Raw genomic sequence first — 16280 nt, forward strand, 5'->3', positions numbered from 1 at the left:
CTCTGGCCAATCCTTAAGTTGCTGTGTATTTCTGAAATAGCCTGCTAATAGGAGCATAGCAATAGATTCTTGGGTTTTATTGGAAATGTTTTTCCTCAGTAGAGAAAGTGAACTGTGGAACTAATAATTTACCATAACGATTTCTTAGATGCAGAAAGAGTTACTAGATACTGAACTGGATTTATACAAGAAGATGCAAGCTGGGGAGGAAGTTACTGAATTAAGACGAAAATATACAGAACTACAGCTGGAAGTATGTTTGTATCTTCTTTTGTAGCAATTAACTTTTAATCAAATATTTTCATTTGTTTATTATCTTGTGTATCATATCATAAACTGTTTTTTTCCAGAGTGCAATATTAAGTTGCATGTAGATGGAGGCGTTTAGCAATATTTTAAAAAATCAGTTTCTGAATTCCACCGAGTTAGAGAAATAGTATTGTCTTTAATTTTGATTACTCATGTATTTAAATTCTGTAACTTAGATGTTACAGTTGTAACTTAAATTCTGTAATTTAGATGACATGATATTTTGTAAATTTGTGGTAGTACTATTTCTGTGAGAGCATGGAGTATTTTTAAATTGTTGCCTGTAGGTGGTGTTGTGTTTGATACAGAACAGTTAAAAAACACTGCTTGATCTTTTATTCCTAATCTCTTAATGAGATTAACCAAAAAGGCTGAAGTGCCAAAAGTAATATTATTACAGCATTGGTTTCAAGAGAAGGAGGATTTACCAAAAGGAAATACAATGTTTCTGAAGTGTTCAATATATAGAAACATGCTTTTTCTTAAAGTTCTTGCTTTTAAAAAAAGTCAGAAGGCTGTGTGAGGTTCTTCATATCTGTGTCTTACTTTGAGAAATTCTGAATGCTGTGGGTGTTATTCTGTGTTGTATTGTACTGTCTTGTTTGTATGATTGTGTACTAACTACTTATTTGCATGATAATCTTATCTCTTTTTACTGTTAAGCAGGCGGCTGTGTCACTTATATCCCTCTTGTGTTAATGAAGTTTGGTCATGTCTTATGTATATGAACACAGTGCACATACATACGGCTAAGTTGCATTAAAATCCTACTTGAAAACTAAGTTGTTATGCAGCTTTGCTAAATGTGAAAATAGGTTTGTTAATAAACCAAGCCAACTGAATAGAGATGACATAAAAGCTTATGTTAACAATATATATTCTGATGGTGAATAATTATTTCGTAGGTGTAATGAAAGCTTATAAATAAGTCCTACATTTTAGAAAATATGTGAATTGAATAATCTGTGAAATAGCAGTAGAAAAGTAGGTGCTCGTTCAAGATAAAGTTACAGTGTAGTTTAGTGTGCTAATCCTACTCCATTTCTCATTGAGTCTGTATTTTGAGTTGGAAAAAAAAAAAAAGTAGCTCTTTCAGGAGAATAAGTTTTGCTAGTTAAATGACTGTTCTGAAGCCTTTAGCAAATACTGATCAAAGTAGATAAAGAAAAACAGGGTTATTAGTAAAGCACACCTCTATGTTTCAAGAAATAGCATGAAATGTATCCCTTGTATAATTTACAAGAGGGATACGGAGTTTTTTCCCTTGGTATTGGTTTGATTTTTCAGTATTCTTGCAAATTCTTTAGAAAAAACTTCTATTCACATATTTTCTTTTGACTTTAACTCCTGCAGTATTCATGTGTTGCTCTTGTGGCTCATAACCTGCTGTTCTGTTCCAGGTGGCCCTGATTTTACTGTGAGAAAACTCAAACAGTGTACAGCTTGATTGTTGAGTCAGCACAGTCTTTAACTTTTTGGATTATTCATTTAACCATTTAAAAATGTGGACAAACAAAAAACACCCCCAAAAATAACCTGCAGGATTCTCTTTACAAAAAATAAAAGGAGAACTATATACTATTGTATAACTATTTGAATAATTTCATTAATAAAGCCATAACAGATTGATCTCCTCATGGATGATACCACTGGCATGCATTAAAGTAGTACTATTAGTGCTTGAGTTCTAAACACTGTAGGATATATTAAAAACATTGTTACGGTGATTTCATTAAACATGACTCCTACGTCATATCTATTTGGGTTTGAAAATACTATTCTTTTTTCTTATAAATGCTGAAATTAAATCCTTGAAAGTGCTTTTTTGAACCTTAAAGTAACTTTTGCAAATTATTTTTTAAATGACTTTTAAATGACTGTAAGAGATACTGTCATCATCCTTTCGACTTTTCTTGGAGAGTATATGCCAGTTCTTTAGAAGGGATACACAGGTATTGTGGGAATGGAAATTAGTGAGTACGTAGAGCCAAATTTTGAGCAAATACTTTGTCCTTGGAGGTGCTCATTAGAGCCTCTGTTTCATACCTTACAGTTCTGTGGCCAAAAGCTCTTATGCTGCATTAATTCTGGTCAGAATAAAAGTCCTGGCTGGACTTTGAGAGAGAAATTAAGAGACAAAGATAAAGAAACAAATTAAGTAGTCACCACATCAAGAAAATGTATTTGTTAATGAAATTTCAATGTGGTACTGTAGTTCCTTTCTCCTATGAGGAATTATCCTCACAGATAAGGGCTCTTTTGATATCTGCTTTTAATACCATGTTCTTCTTTTTCCTGTTTCCATCCCATTTTTCATCTGTTAATAATTAATAGTACTAGTTTTTTACTGTTACTAACATGTTCACCTTTCGTTACTTTAAGACCTGTAAGCTGCTCTCTGAGGCTTGTTCGGGGGGGTGTTTTTAGGAAACATCAGAATGTGTTTGTTAATTTTGTCTAAATATTTAGATTATGAATTTTAATACATCAATATGTTATGTATAAACATCTTAGGCTGCCAAACGAGGGATTCTTTCTTCAGTTCGTGGTAGAGGGGTTCATGCAAGAGGTCGGGGTGCATCACGTAGCAGAGGTAGAGGAATACGAGGCCGGGGTAGAGGCAGAGGAGTTCCTGTGCATGCAGTTGTGGATCATCGACCTAGGGCGTTAGAGATCTCTGCGTTTACAGAAAGTGATAGAGAAGATCTTCTTCCTCATTTTGCGGTATGTGGCAATTTCACTTTTTCTGTTCTGTCGAATGACTTCTTTTCTCTTGATTCAGCTGATCTGGAAATATTTAGGAATGAATCTTTAACATGATCTATCTGTTCATGGAAAAAGAGGGTGCATGAGTAAAAGGTGAAACAAAGAGGAATTACACCATTGATTCAACCAGTTATAACTGAATAGCATTTGCAAGACTTGTTTTTTTTCTTAAAAAGAAAGGAAGTTGGGAATATAAAGTAATGACTTATTTATTTGTTCAGGATATGTGTAAAATTGTTACAAATTTTTAGGTATAGAAAGATAAAATAACTGAAGGGATGGTGAGAACAGATTGATTCAGTGCCTGAAGTCTGTTTATCTTTATTGAAGTATCTTAACCAGTGCATAATGAAAATTTTCACTCACAATTTCCAGTGCTTTTGCCTAGCTTTCTGAATTTAAGAATCAAGATGAGAATTGGGTAACTATATTCAGATCTTCGCAGAGCAAACAAAGTTTTCTGTCTATTCATTGCTGTAAGCTTAAGAAGTCAGAGCTTTTTCTACATTTGTTTTTCTGTTTTTAGTCTAAAAAACAATAAACTGATGTACATAATATTTTAGCAAATTTTTATTTACAAATATAATAAAGTGAGAAATCAACATAAATTTATAAAAACCCTTGTCCTCCATAAAAAAGGTTATAATAAAAGGAAATTTCTTTATTTTGTGGAATGAATGCTAAGAATATCTAGTAGCACAAATTGTGTGAAACTTCATCCATGTTGTGTCCTGCCTACCCCACCCCTCATTGGGTTTTTAGGGTTTTTTGTGTTTTTTGGGGGGAGGATGGGGAGAGGTGGGGGATGTTTCAATATTTAATTACAGTGGTCCTCTCTAAAGGTAGAACTCCAAGAGCCGGTAAGTTGAGTAAATTCTACTCCAGTCAGTGTACTTAATATTTCCTGTCTGGCAGCCACGCAGGCAGCTTTTCAAAAGAACAAGAGCCAAAAGGACCTGTCTGTCCTTCTTAAAATAAGAAAAAATCCCAACCAAACAAAAATCCCCGCCATTATTGTACTGTGTTTTTTAAGGTGTCATGTTTCCAGGAGCTATATATAAATACATACACACACGTACAAAAATGTACATATGTATTTTGTTCCCCTTAAATACACTGCATCATACCTACATAGGGGAACAAAAAGGGAACTATCATGCCCATAAAGGGAACAAAATTACTTTCTATAGAGATGAATGCCAGACCAAACATTTATACATGCCTATATATATGTGCGTGTGTGTATTTAAGAGGAACAGAAGTACTTTCTATAGAGATGTATGATGGACTGAACATTTAAGCAATGACTTCACAAATTTTTTGTGTAAAAGTAAGAAAGTATCACTTTGAAGTGACACAATGCAATCCAGCTGGTCAACTGCAGGACTTTTCTGCGTCCAGTTTCAATGATTTTTAATCTACAGCATTATATTGTGATTTAGTCTGCCTTATGAATGTTGTTGAACTAAATTTTGCTGGTGACCTTTCCTATTTTTCATTTCATTATGTACTTCTTGTAGTGACTGTAAAAAATATAAAAGAATATAAAAATGAAGACAGAATCTACCACTGTTAAAAGCTTGCTGTGTGGTGTCAGTTTATGGTCATAAATTTGCTCATAACTTAGCTTTTAATTATTCTTTGGTTTTCTTGCAGGGAGTGTTAAACTTACTATCTTTAACAAACAAAATATTAACAAAAAAACTTAGTAGCATCAACAAACACAATTCTATTCACAGTGTTAGTAGTATAACACTGAGAAAAAATGTTAATTATTTCATTTTGCAGGTTGAGCATTTGCTGTTTATAACTTGCTTCAAATTCCATGGAAATGCACTGAGCTGTATTTCTGTTTCTGTGATATGATATCACAACTCTGCACATCAGCAGTGCACTCCACCTATACAGATATGTTGGGCATTGCAGCTTACAGTGATGGCAGCATTAAAGGTAGCAATACCATAGAGACCATAGAGGGGTCAGGTTCTTAAGATGCTGGAATCAAGTTAAGTTTTGAAACTTTTTCTACAGTCCCTGTGTCTAATAAATATTTTGTAGAAGAGTTTCATAATAGACTAATAGAATCATTTCAAGATCCCTTTTTCCCAATCAAGAAAGAAGTATTGAAGCAGAAGAACCTCTTTTTCTGTTGTAATTTTACTTCATACCTGTATGTTTACAATTGGGAAATGCAGAGACTACAGCACTTCTGTGTTTTAGTAATGCAAGTAAAACTAACTGTATTCCTTGCGAGAAATAAGTTGTGAAATGTACACTATTCTAATTTTATATGATTTTTAAGGGAATTTGATATAGAACAGCATTTTTAGGGGTATATAACTATTTCACTAAGCCTTTTTTATTATTATTATTTATTAAAAGCAATATGGTGAAATTGAAGATTGCCAGATAGATGACACTTCTCTCCATGCGGTGATTACCTTTAAGACAAGAGCAGAAGCTGAAGCTGTGAGTATGGTCTTGTTGAAACTACTCTGCAACATTCAACTACTTCCTAGTTACCTTATACTTCTATATTTGATTAAATTTAATACAGCTAATTATTTTAAAACATTTTAAAAGAGGTCTGACACGAAGTTTAATTCTAGATTAAACAAAACGTCAGAACAGCATGTTACAGAAATCCTTGGAAAATTATGTTTGTAGCAAACTCAAGTACAGGATATAAGAGAAAAATTAAGAGGAAACACTTGGGAATTGGTAGCTGGATGTCTTGGTTAATCTTTATTTAATTGCCAATTGTTTTCATCTGAAAACTTGGTACCCTCACAGCTTTCCTGAAATTTCATTGACACCTTGCAGAGCAAGCCTATATACTTTGATCGGGATCAGTCGGGTTTACCTTTGCCTGAAAACCTGTGATAGTGTAAATGATTTGATGTGATGGGATTTGCTTTTTTTTTTTTTCTTACTTTTTTAGCGTATTTCTTAGAAATTTACGAAATTACAGAAGTATAAAATTATAGAAGTAACTTTTAGAGACTAAAATGCAGAGTCGAGTTATGATGTAATTCAGCATCCTTATATATGGATCATTAGGACTTTGTACATTTGGCTCAGTGGGACTTCTGCCTTACTCAATCCATGGTGTAGGCAATATGTGAACCTGTGCAAAATAATGAACGTAGTTGTTCTGCAAATGATTTTGTTTTCTTTAAAATCTTTGCATCACTATTGGGAAGGAGTATCCTGAAAATAATAGGGACTTCAAAAAGAATGGATTCATATTTGCGGTGTGGTTGTATGGAAAGATTTCATTTTATATTTGTATTTTGCACAAGGTCTCTATTTTTGTACAAAGTTCATCTTACGGAGTTTACTTGAACACAATTTTCATACCTGGCCAGATTCTTTTTGTATGCTTTTCTTGACCAGTGACCTGATTGACAGAAATACTGATATTTACAGTGCAAATTAAGCCAATGGGGACAATAGTTTTGAACACTTACAGTATCATTATGATTGCATATTTTGAGAAGCAATTTGATGCATGTGCCAGAGATGTTTTATGGAAGCATAGAAATTTTGTTTGTGAAACTCTTAGTTGTAGCAGTGATGAGCACTAACTGTATGGAGATTGTAATTATTCTGTAAAAAAGGAAGTGTAATTAATGGTACATAGGATATACTGACTGATAGAGAAAACCAGTACTGTACAACTGTGTTGAAGGAACACAGCTCAACAGTGAACAAAAGTTCTGTGGAGAATAAGAAATACTTGCTTGCAGATAAAAGCTGTCATAATTAGTATACACACAAGTGGACTGAATGAAGGTTGGAATTTTAGTTTTGCTGCTTCCTGACATTGGGTACTTCATTTAGCAGTTTCATTATCTTTGATGGCATAGTTTACAGAAGAAATTGTCTAAGTATTGAGAGGGACTTCTGCTTCCCTGAAAATAAAAATAGATCACCTAGAACAATATTCTGTTTTATGAACTGTCAAAATAAAGTCTTTACTTCTCCCAGGTGGAGTATGATTCACAACAAAGATCTTGACAGTATCTTACTACGGGTACTGGTTTACCAGCAAAATTCAGTTTTTACTGTTAGAACTTGTTTTGCCTAAAAATAGGCATGGAGAATCTTTTCAGCCTTACCTAAATTTCTGTACCCAAAAAGCAGGGAATGGTAATATTTTGGAACCAAACATAGAAGTGTAGAGATAGGAAGCACCTGAAAAAGAAGGTAGTGCAGAGAATGAAGAAAGATGTGGGCAGGGCGAAAATGGAGTTATGTTTGGTGGAAAGGTTGAAGTCAACGTGATGTACTTCTCTTTTTTTTTTTCTTTTTTTCTTATTTTTTATGATGCATTTCACTGCGTTTGAAAAGCGGTATGTTTTTCCTCAGTCACTCTCAAATAGGATAGGTGGAGTTTTCAAGCTGCATTCAAGGGGAAGTTCAGAATATGCTCTGGAAGGTGGGGATATTTGAGCTGAGTCAGAATTAATGATCGATGTGCGAGATGTCCACATTCTAGTTAGCATTAAAACTTTTAATTGTCAAATGACTTTATGTCTAATTGCACCTTCATTTTTAAATTAAAATTTTATGAAAACTGTGTTTGATCAGCCATAGTAAAATCTGTATTTTCCTTAAGATATTCTTATATATTAAATATATTTCCACTGGAATTTCTGTGTTTACTACTTAGGCAGACCTTAAGAATGGCAATTGGAGAAGTTGTAGAGGGTAATCATTAAAAACCTCTGTTGAGGCCAATTGTGAAGTAAATGCAGCTAATATTTTACCTTCTTAAATGAAAATAGACCTAGGCTTTATGACCATATATGTTCTAGCCTGGAAGGAAGAGGAGGATTCCCTATTGTAAAATGTTGCATTTTTATGTAGTAGTAATTTGTTCCAAAGATTACAAGTTGTTTCTGGACCTAAATGTCACGTATAAGTACTTTTAAAAATTCTAGTTGTGTGACATTGTGATGAGACCATGGACAAAAAGCTCCTGAGCTGCATTTTAATAAGCATAGAATCTTTTAAATTTATCATAAATTTATATGTACAGTTTTAAAATTTATACCTGGGGACTTTAATATCACACAATTCATGTTCAGATGTCATTGAACATGTAATTGTTTCTACATTTCACATTATGCTGTGCTTTCAGATTGTACTATAAATCTTTTGTGACCGTGACGGTTATTTCGGAATGTTGCTAATGCTGATTTATGCTCATTCATGTTACTTTAATTTGAACATACTATTTCCAAAGCAGCCACTTAATGCAGCTGGTACTTAGAAAGGCATGAATATCCCATAAGTTGAAAAATCTTTACATTTCAATTACAACGGCTTTACAGGAAGTGGAACATTTCCAGTAGATTAAGTTGTAATCACAAAGGGGCTTTTTGTAGTTGTTTGGGTTTTTTTTTAATATGTTAAATCATTCGTATTTGTGGTATGTCTTAACTTCTTCCAGTAAGTTATGCATTAACAGTTTTGTGTCCGTCTTGGAAAGGTGAAGAATCCATCAAGATAATATTAAAAGCCAGGAAGGTGTTGGTCCAGTAGGTCACCCGCATCACCAAATGGTGTATAGTTTTCAAACCTTATTTTCTTCTGAATATATTTTGATCATTTTCCTGAAAGGATGTAAGAATTCCATGTGCAGTGAATGAAGTTGTTTTTTTTTAACCTATTAACAGTAATTCAGTATGAAAATATTACAACTTGGATTTTCTTTTGAAAAAGCAGGCTGTTGGTTTATTTCTGGCATTTAAGTACTATTGAGGTTAATTTTTCCCCTGACAAATATATGACTAAAACGTTTATACTTGTTTTAGGCTGCAATTCATGGATCTCGTTTTAAAGGACAAGAGTTAAAGCTGGCGTGGAACAAGCCTGCTGCTAGTATGTCAGCTGTTGAAACGGAAGAAGCTGAACCTGATGAAGAAGAAGTAAGCTTGTTTTTCTTTTTTATTTCATTTTTCTTTTTTTAAGATTAAATAATGTAGCTTTTTCAAAAGAAAATTATTTGTTGATTCATACTTCTATTTTTGAAGCTAACTCATGTTTTGATATTAGAAAGTAGATTTATCTATAAATACACTTCTTGTTTTCTAGGCTGTTGAAAATCCAGATACTTTACTTTTCCTTGCGGAAATATTTCACTTCTTACACGATAAAAAACTCTAGAAACAAACAGAAAGTGGAAGGGGTGGGTTTGAACTTGCATGAGGGAGATTGAGGATTTTGTCCAAAACATGGGGTTTTGTACCATCTATTTCAGGCACTAATTTCTTAGAGGATCAAATTTCAGAATCTAGTTTTCCTTTATTAGACAGAGGTGGCTTGGAGGATACAAGTGAAGGAATGATTTAGAGCATTTACTAACTTCATTCAGACATCTAAAGTACCTCAGCTGAGAGTTAGTCCTCATCATGGTGCCTGAGAGATATTAAAGCCTTGTCCAAGTAACCTTAAATGGTTAATGTGGAAATAGTGGGGCAACATTTCTTGATGCATTTAATGCATTACACTCAAAATGCCACTTTGGGGAAGAAGTCTTTTTTTCTAATTCATTTGCTATCAGTTAACTTGTATATACATAGTTGCCATAGAATAGCTGAAGTAGATGTACACATTGACTTACTCGGTGATATTACTTTGTCTGTATGTTTTTCCTGTGATATTTTGACAGGCCTACCTTAGAAGCAGCTCCACAAGATTGTTTACATACAACCAAATTCGGTTATTCTTTTTACATTTTGTAGTATTGACTTTCTGGTTTTGTTTTTTTTTTTTTTTTTTCTGAACAAAGCCAGATTGTCTGTTTGCTTTCTGTCTCCAAAAATGCTAAATTCTTTTTAGTATGTCAGTCGAAGACAGTTAGGCTACCTCCACCACTGTGTATTCATATTAGGCATTTGTGCATTCTGACCTAGTAAATATTACTTTCTTTGTATATGCAAATCTCAAGCATTGTCAGATAGTAATGAGCTGTGAGTGAACAAGAGGCTATATTGGGGAATCTTCAGAGCATATTAGATACTTTGTCCCTTCTCCTTCAGGGATGCGTTGCCTGTTGAAAATCAACAGCAATGTTTGTTGCTGCAAGGAGTCTACTTTACTGAGAGGTCTCATTGAGTTACTACTTCACTGAGACTTCTCCATTTTGCATAACGAAGGAATGGCATGCAGGGATATGCAAACACTTTAGCAGAGTAAAGGAAGCAAAGTACAGATTCATTGGCAGGTAAACTACAGTGAGATTCATCTTTTAACCCCACCTGAAGATACTGAGCGTAGGAGGGAACCTCTGGTGTGTAGGTAGTCGGGGAAAGGGAATGGAGCTACATGCACTGGCTGCACTGGCAAAGGGAAATGACAGATTACAAAACTTTGGGTCTGGATGCTCGATAACGTCTTGTCAGCTGCAAAATGTTTGTAGTAGTGGGATACATCTGGTTTAGGTGATGGTTGTTCTCCTTAATACGAGTCATCAGGTATGGAAACAAAATTCAGGAAAAAGACCGCATGAGACTATGAGACTATTTTCTGTAATTCATAAATTGATGAGCTCAACTAAAATTTTCCATATTTTCAAAATTTAAGTTAAAAGGGGGAGTAAGGTGTTTTTGTTATCAAGAAATAATTTCATTATTCAAATATTTGCCTTTATTGTAGATCTTTTTTTTCCCCCCAACCATTTATTTCTCTACACTTTTCTTGAGATTTTATTTTGTTCTTAATTTAACTGTTTTGTATTTGTCTCTGGACTGTGTCTGCAGTCATGCTTTGGCTAATTATTCTTGTGGAAAATGTGTAGGAGTTGATCTCTGATCAAAACACCTAGCTGTTCATTGCTTTTGTATGCTTGCTTGGATTTTATTTGAATTTTCTACGACTGAATTAGTCCCCCTAACCTTCACCAAATTTCTTTACATGAGGGATTTCTGTTTGATAATCCTTGGGAAATCTTGCATTTATATGACATTCTTGCCTTCTGTGAGTTTTGCATTGCTTCTAGCATTTGGTTAAGTTAGTATTTCAAGTATAATGTTATGATCCCCAGGTCCTGGATGGATGAGTTCAAGACCTTCATATTCACATGCCGAAGTCTAACCAATTGCATAAAAGAAATTTTACATAGTTTTATTGTTTAAAATTTGGTACTTATGCAGGATTAGATTGGGGGTGGAGTAGGTTCTTATAGTCAGTGGCCTGAATTTCAGTCATACATTCTTTATACGCATAAGATGTCTTGAGTTTCTGCATGCCTACAACTCATCATTTAACTTCATTTTATAGCAGCTATTGTAAACACATGAAAAAGGTTTCCTTCATTTTTTTATGGCTAAACTACCATTTTAGTTCAGATGAGGAATACAGTGCTAAAGAGGGACAGCAGGCTTAAGACTTGAGTGAAACTAAGTACCTTGATGCAACGGAGCTCCTTGTCCGTTTGTGAAAATATGATTTAGGTCTTTTGGACTAAGATGCTCTAGAAAATCCCTGGTGAGTAGCCACTCAATTATGAAAGCACCTAATCTTCCTAGATGCCTTATCTTCTACACCTGGGTTCCTAACAAAGGAGTTGACTCTGCTGAAGTCAACAACAGATACCTAGGAAGAGTGTGAGACGTGTAAGTAGAGAGAAGCTTTTATTCATTAGTGGTTTGCAGTTCAGGAACCTGTTGAATCAGAGGTGTGGTGTCTTCATAATTGAAGGCCCTTGATAGATGATTATTTTATGAATTTGTCTGGTTTCTTTGGAATCTAAATAGCACTTATAGTGTCCTGCAACAGGGAATGCTACTGTTCAACTATGCCTACCAAGAATAAGTATCTTTATATGGGACATGCCACCTACATTTTTAATTTTTATGTTCTGCTGCTCTTGCATCAAAAAGAAAACCATCATTCTCTCTTCAGTTTTTCTGAGACACTTAATATATGTGGACTCCTGTCATACTTCCCCTCAGTTGCTTTCTCTTCAGGCTACAGAGTCCCTATAGTTGTTCCCCTATGTGGAAGTTGGTCCAGGCTTTTTGATCATCCCTACTGCCACTCAGCCTTGTGCACCTTAGCGTTCTGCATTGTGTGGTGCCCAGGACTCCTCCTTTTTGACAGCAGTGTTGTATTTTACATCTAGACACCAGGGGAAGAGGCTAAGTCCTCAGAAACCTTCTGTGTTTTAGCCTGGCTCAAAGTACCCAAGCATGTGTTGACATAAGAGTCAGGTGTAGACAGAGCTGCTTTTTAAAATGCTCTCTCTGTAGGCAAAAATAATGAAGATAGTAATTTCTCTCTATTGTAGAACAGCCTACTGGAAAGAGAGAAAGCTTAGTTCTAGGCTTTCTTCATCCTAGAGCCTCACATCTCTCCAGAAGGCTTCCTGACTTCACAAATCAACCTTCTCACCTCTTGTTGAATTTGGAAATTCTGTAGCAAAAAACCTACAATTACTGGGACACGAAAAATAAGCAAGGAAGACCGTAACTATTATCTAAAGGCTGGGAGACTTTGCCAGGAAAAGACATCCTTGAGTTTTAGTACTTTCTTTAGCTAGTGCAGACATTGCTGCGACAGGTGCAATCACTGAAAAAGTTCTGAGACAGGATAGTTTATACATACACTCCTGTGTCTATCTATATGTAGACAAAAATTAAAATAACTCACTGTTTATCTTTCTTATTTTTAACTTTGCCTCTCTGAAGCCTGTAACTGTTGACCTGAAATGTTCAGGGATTTGTGAAGTCTGTTGAGTTACGGTGGTTTTGCTGAAAGCAATTGAAAATACATAAATGTATTTTGTCTAAATTTTTGTAAATACCTGTCTCCCCACCCCGATCTTTTAAATCTTTATATCGGTTTAAAGCTTGATTAAGCTGTCAAAATCAAAATGTCTCAGATTCAACCTTTTTGATACTGTGACACAGATGGATTAAGCTTTTGGATGAAAACAGGCTTAATTATTGTTAACATGCAAAACCTAACATTAGTTTTCAATATAACATCTTAAATTTCATGGGAATATTGCAGCTTGGGCATGAATGATGGGCTGAAGAATCAGAAGAGCTATTTAAATATGAGGTGCATACGTCCTGATCATATTGAAGTCCACTGAAAATAAAAAACTCCATGTTTAATTTGCCATTTATTAAAATATGTATACAATACACATACATACAGCTTACTTTTTTGAAAGCATTACTGTTTACTTATTAAAAAATAAATTTGTCCTTTATTAAATCGCACATATCAGGTATTTGTATTTTGCCTTTTGGCCTTTTACCATTTTCTGACATAAGAGTATCATGTTTTTCTCTTGAAGTTCCAGGAAGAATCTTTGGTGGATGACTCGCTGCTTCAAGATGATGATGAAGAGGAGGAGGATAATGAATCTCGTTCATGGAGAAGATGATTCAACTGATGAATGACAATGCTAGAACTGCACCTGTGTTGCATTAGTATTACCTAATGTACTTCTGCATCTTTGTATTAAAAGGGGTTTTGTGATGAAGTTGGATTCAGATATAGACTAAAAAGCAGCTGGTCGGTTATACATTTTGAGAGATTGATGTTTGAGTTACATTTCAGTAAATGATTGCTAAAGACATCATACTAGGAACATATGCAATGTTTTTATTACATAGTTCTACCGAAAGTTACAGAATTCTTTGGGTTCTTTGTAATTTACCGAATTGGTCAAACACAAATGACCAAAAGTTGTTATAACATAGATAATTTTTGTTCTATTCCAGATACGGAATGAAAATTTGCATTTAAAATCTTTGTGAATGTTTTCAGAAATGAATAGATAACAGTACTAAACTGAAGTCTCTAAAGTTATGTATTCATAATATTGCATAGTAGTATGCTTAGGCTTTACTATGTACTAGCCTTTTGTTGGATTTGTGTACGTATTTTACCTATGGGTTTTAATGATAAAGTGTATGACTGCTTTGCATATAAGTCCTTATGACTTTAAGATGTTAAAAAATAAAGAAATGGAATGGTCTTCAAAAAAAAAAAAAGAAAAAAGAAAAAAAAAAGCAATAACCAAAAAAGCAAAGGCAATGGTCCTTCATAATGAAAAAAAAAAAAAAAAGAAAAAAAAAAAAAGAAAAGCAAAAAGACCATTCCAAATGGCAACCCCCACCCCCATATTCACAAAAGGAGCTCTAATCACTTATACTAAAATAGTGTCGAATATAAAAAAAAAAAATCTCAACACAATGATGTTTCATTTACATTAATATAGAAGCGTACCCTGTTGCATAAAAGCTTTTGGATGTCTTCTGAATTTTGAACTGATTTAAGTCAGATGGTAAATAGGATAATATTCCAACAATAAGGAATTTATTCTGTATCCCTGCCCTGTGCAACTGTAGAAGAAAATTTGATCTCACAGAAATGCACAGTACTGAAAGATAATTTTGAAAAATATTTTTCGGTCAAGTGGAACATTTGGTAGGTATTCTAAGAACTTTCACTATGCACACTAACGCATCATTTTTATTCCTCTGTTCTATGATTACATTTTTTCCATTTCAGAAGTAATACTCAGCAGATACTAAGTTCACAGTATAGTGTATATTAATCTTTTAAAAGCATACATACATGAAATGTTAGTAGAATTTCTGCTCCACAGGCTTACTTGGCCCTTTCTAACAGAGCATTCTTTTACATGAGGTCTGAAGTTTCTCCTGGTGAAGGGGAACTGCCTAGTCCTTTGCAGTAAAGGATGTCTCTCACCAGAAAGACTTGGTTTTATTTCCATTCAGTGGCACTCCGCTGGTCAGTTTTCAAAAGAAAATCCATTTATTGAGTATTAGTGTTGTAGGATTTATTTTTGGTTGGGTTCCCTGCCCCCCATCAACTCATTAATGACTGCAGCATAAAACCACTATCTCATTCATCAAATAGATGCAGGGAATAGTACTTCAGTTAACAGTATATTTTCTTTAGTTTCTGATTTTTTCTTTTTGGAGGGGAGGTGGGGGAGAACTGCTATAAGTCATGTCCCTGTCGTCCCTGTCTTGTCCCCCCCCCTTTTTTATTTTTTTGAAATTCCAAAATAGGAATGGAGGAAAGTGGAAGTAATAGTATTCCAGAGGGAAGAGCTCTGGCTGTAGAATTTTTGGTTTGTACTTTTCAGTTATTTGAGGTTTTGAGAACTGGATCCTGTTTTGGGGTTTTTTTGTGTCATCATCGTGTCTCCCCCCGCCATGTCCCTGTGTGTACGCATATCTTGTTGCAAAAATATGCACTTAAAATTTTTGTATAGTCTTAGTTTCACATTGAAATTTCACAATTGACTGCCATGCTTGTTACAGTAAGTTCTTAATCTTGCCATAAGGAATTGTATTTGGGAAATTGATTTCCTTTTACACTGAATTTCAGGCAAAATAAAATATTTTAAGAACCTTTTTATCCAATGCTCTGAATGAGCTGTTCTAGGTCACTGAATTAAATACAAGCTTTCCTACTTTTCTTTTTTAATAATTTAGTACATCTGAAGGGTGCCAGATTGACAGTCTGGGAGGTGGAGGGGTTTTGTGTGTTGTCTTACAGAACAGATAGAGCAGAGGGAGGGACTGTGGATGCTGCCTTAAGGTGGTTATGTGTCACACTTTGTCTGCTGCTCAAACCTACCCTTTCCCTGCAATCCATCAACAGAAGCTAATGACAACTATTGGTGTGTTCTTTACATGGATGCTTCTTACGAATCATCTGAAATTGCTGTATCACATAATTTTAAAAGGAATAGTCCAAGTTTGCCTGCTTGTTTTGAATTCAGCTTGCTAAAGCATCCCTGCGAGATTAATTTCTTAATAACTCTTTGCACCCTGGTCTACCTGTAAGGGGATGAAACCTTTTAAAATTCTATTTACCACCTTCCTCCCCCAAACTTCCATCAGTGAAGGGTGTCGGGGAGCAGGGGGGAATTCTCACTGGTGTATGTTTTGTCCCCTGCTGCTACCCTGTGACACTCTGGATGATTGAAAACCATCTTGATGAGAATGGCTTGGTTTACTCTCACTTTAAGAAACAAACCCAAATGTTTGTTTTGATCAAAACTAACCTGCGATTGCATGCCATTCAGCATAAGAGAACGGTGTCCTGGTTGCAATCTGTGGATTCCCTACATATTTCTGTCGTTATCAAATTACTTTCTTGATTTGATTTCTTTTTGCCTTGCTCTGTCCTTGTGTTCCTTG

The 16280-nt window shown here is 34.7% G+C and overlaps 1 protein-coding gene across 3 annotated transcripts in view; it reads left to right on the forward strand.

The window, feature by feature from the left end:
• The window catches only part of RBM26 (RNA binding motif protein 26), a 58785-nt gene extending 44599 nt beyond the window's left edge, over positions 1-14186 (forward strand). For all 3 annotated transcript variants that reach the window (XM_082479154.1, XM_082479155.1, XM_082479156.1), the window contains exons 18-22: positions 149-253; positions 2824-3033; positions 5458-5544; positions 8898-9011; positions 13391-14186. In XM_082479154.1, the coding sequence (XP_082335280.1) occupies positions 149-253; positions 2824-3033; positions 5458-5544; positions 8898-9011; positions 13391-13480 (606 nt within the window). In that variant the 3' untranslated portion in view covers positions 13481-14186. The remainder of the gene's footprint in view (positions 1-148; positions 254-2823; positions 3034-5457; positions 5545-8897; positions 9012-13390) is intronic.
• Positions 14187-16280: the final 2094 nt, after the last annotated feature.

Source organism: Vanellus vanellus (assembly GCF_965231255.1).
Source record: "Vanellus vanellus genome assembly, chromosome: 1".
Classification (NCBI taxonomy): domain Eukaryota; kingdom Metazoa; phylum Chordata; class Aves; order Charadriiformes; family Charadriidae; genus Vanellus; species Vanellus vanellus.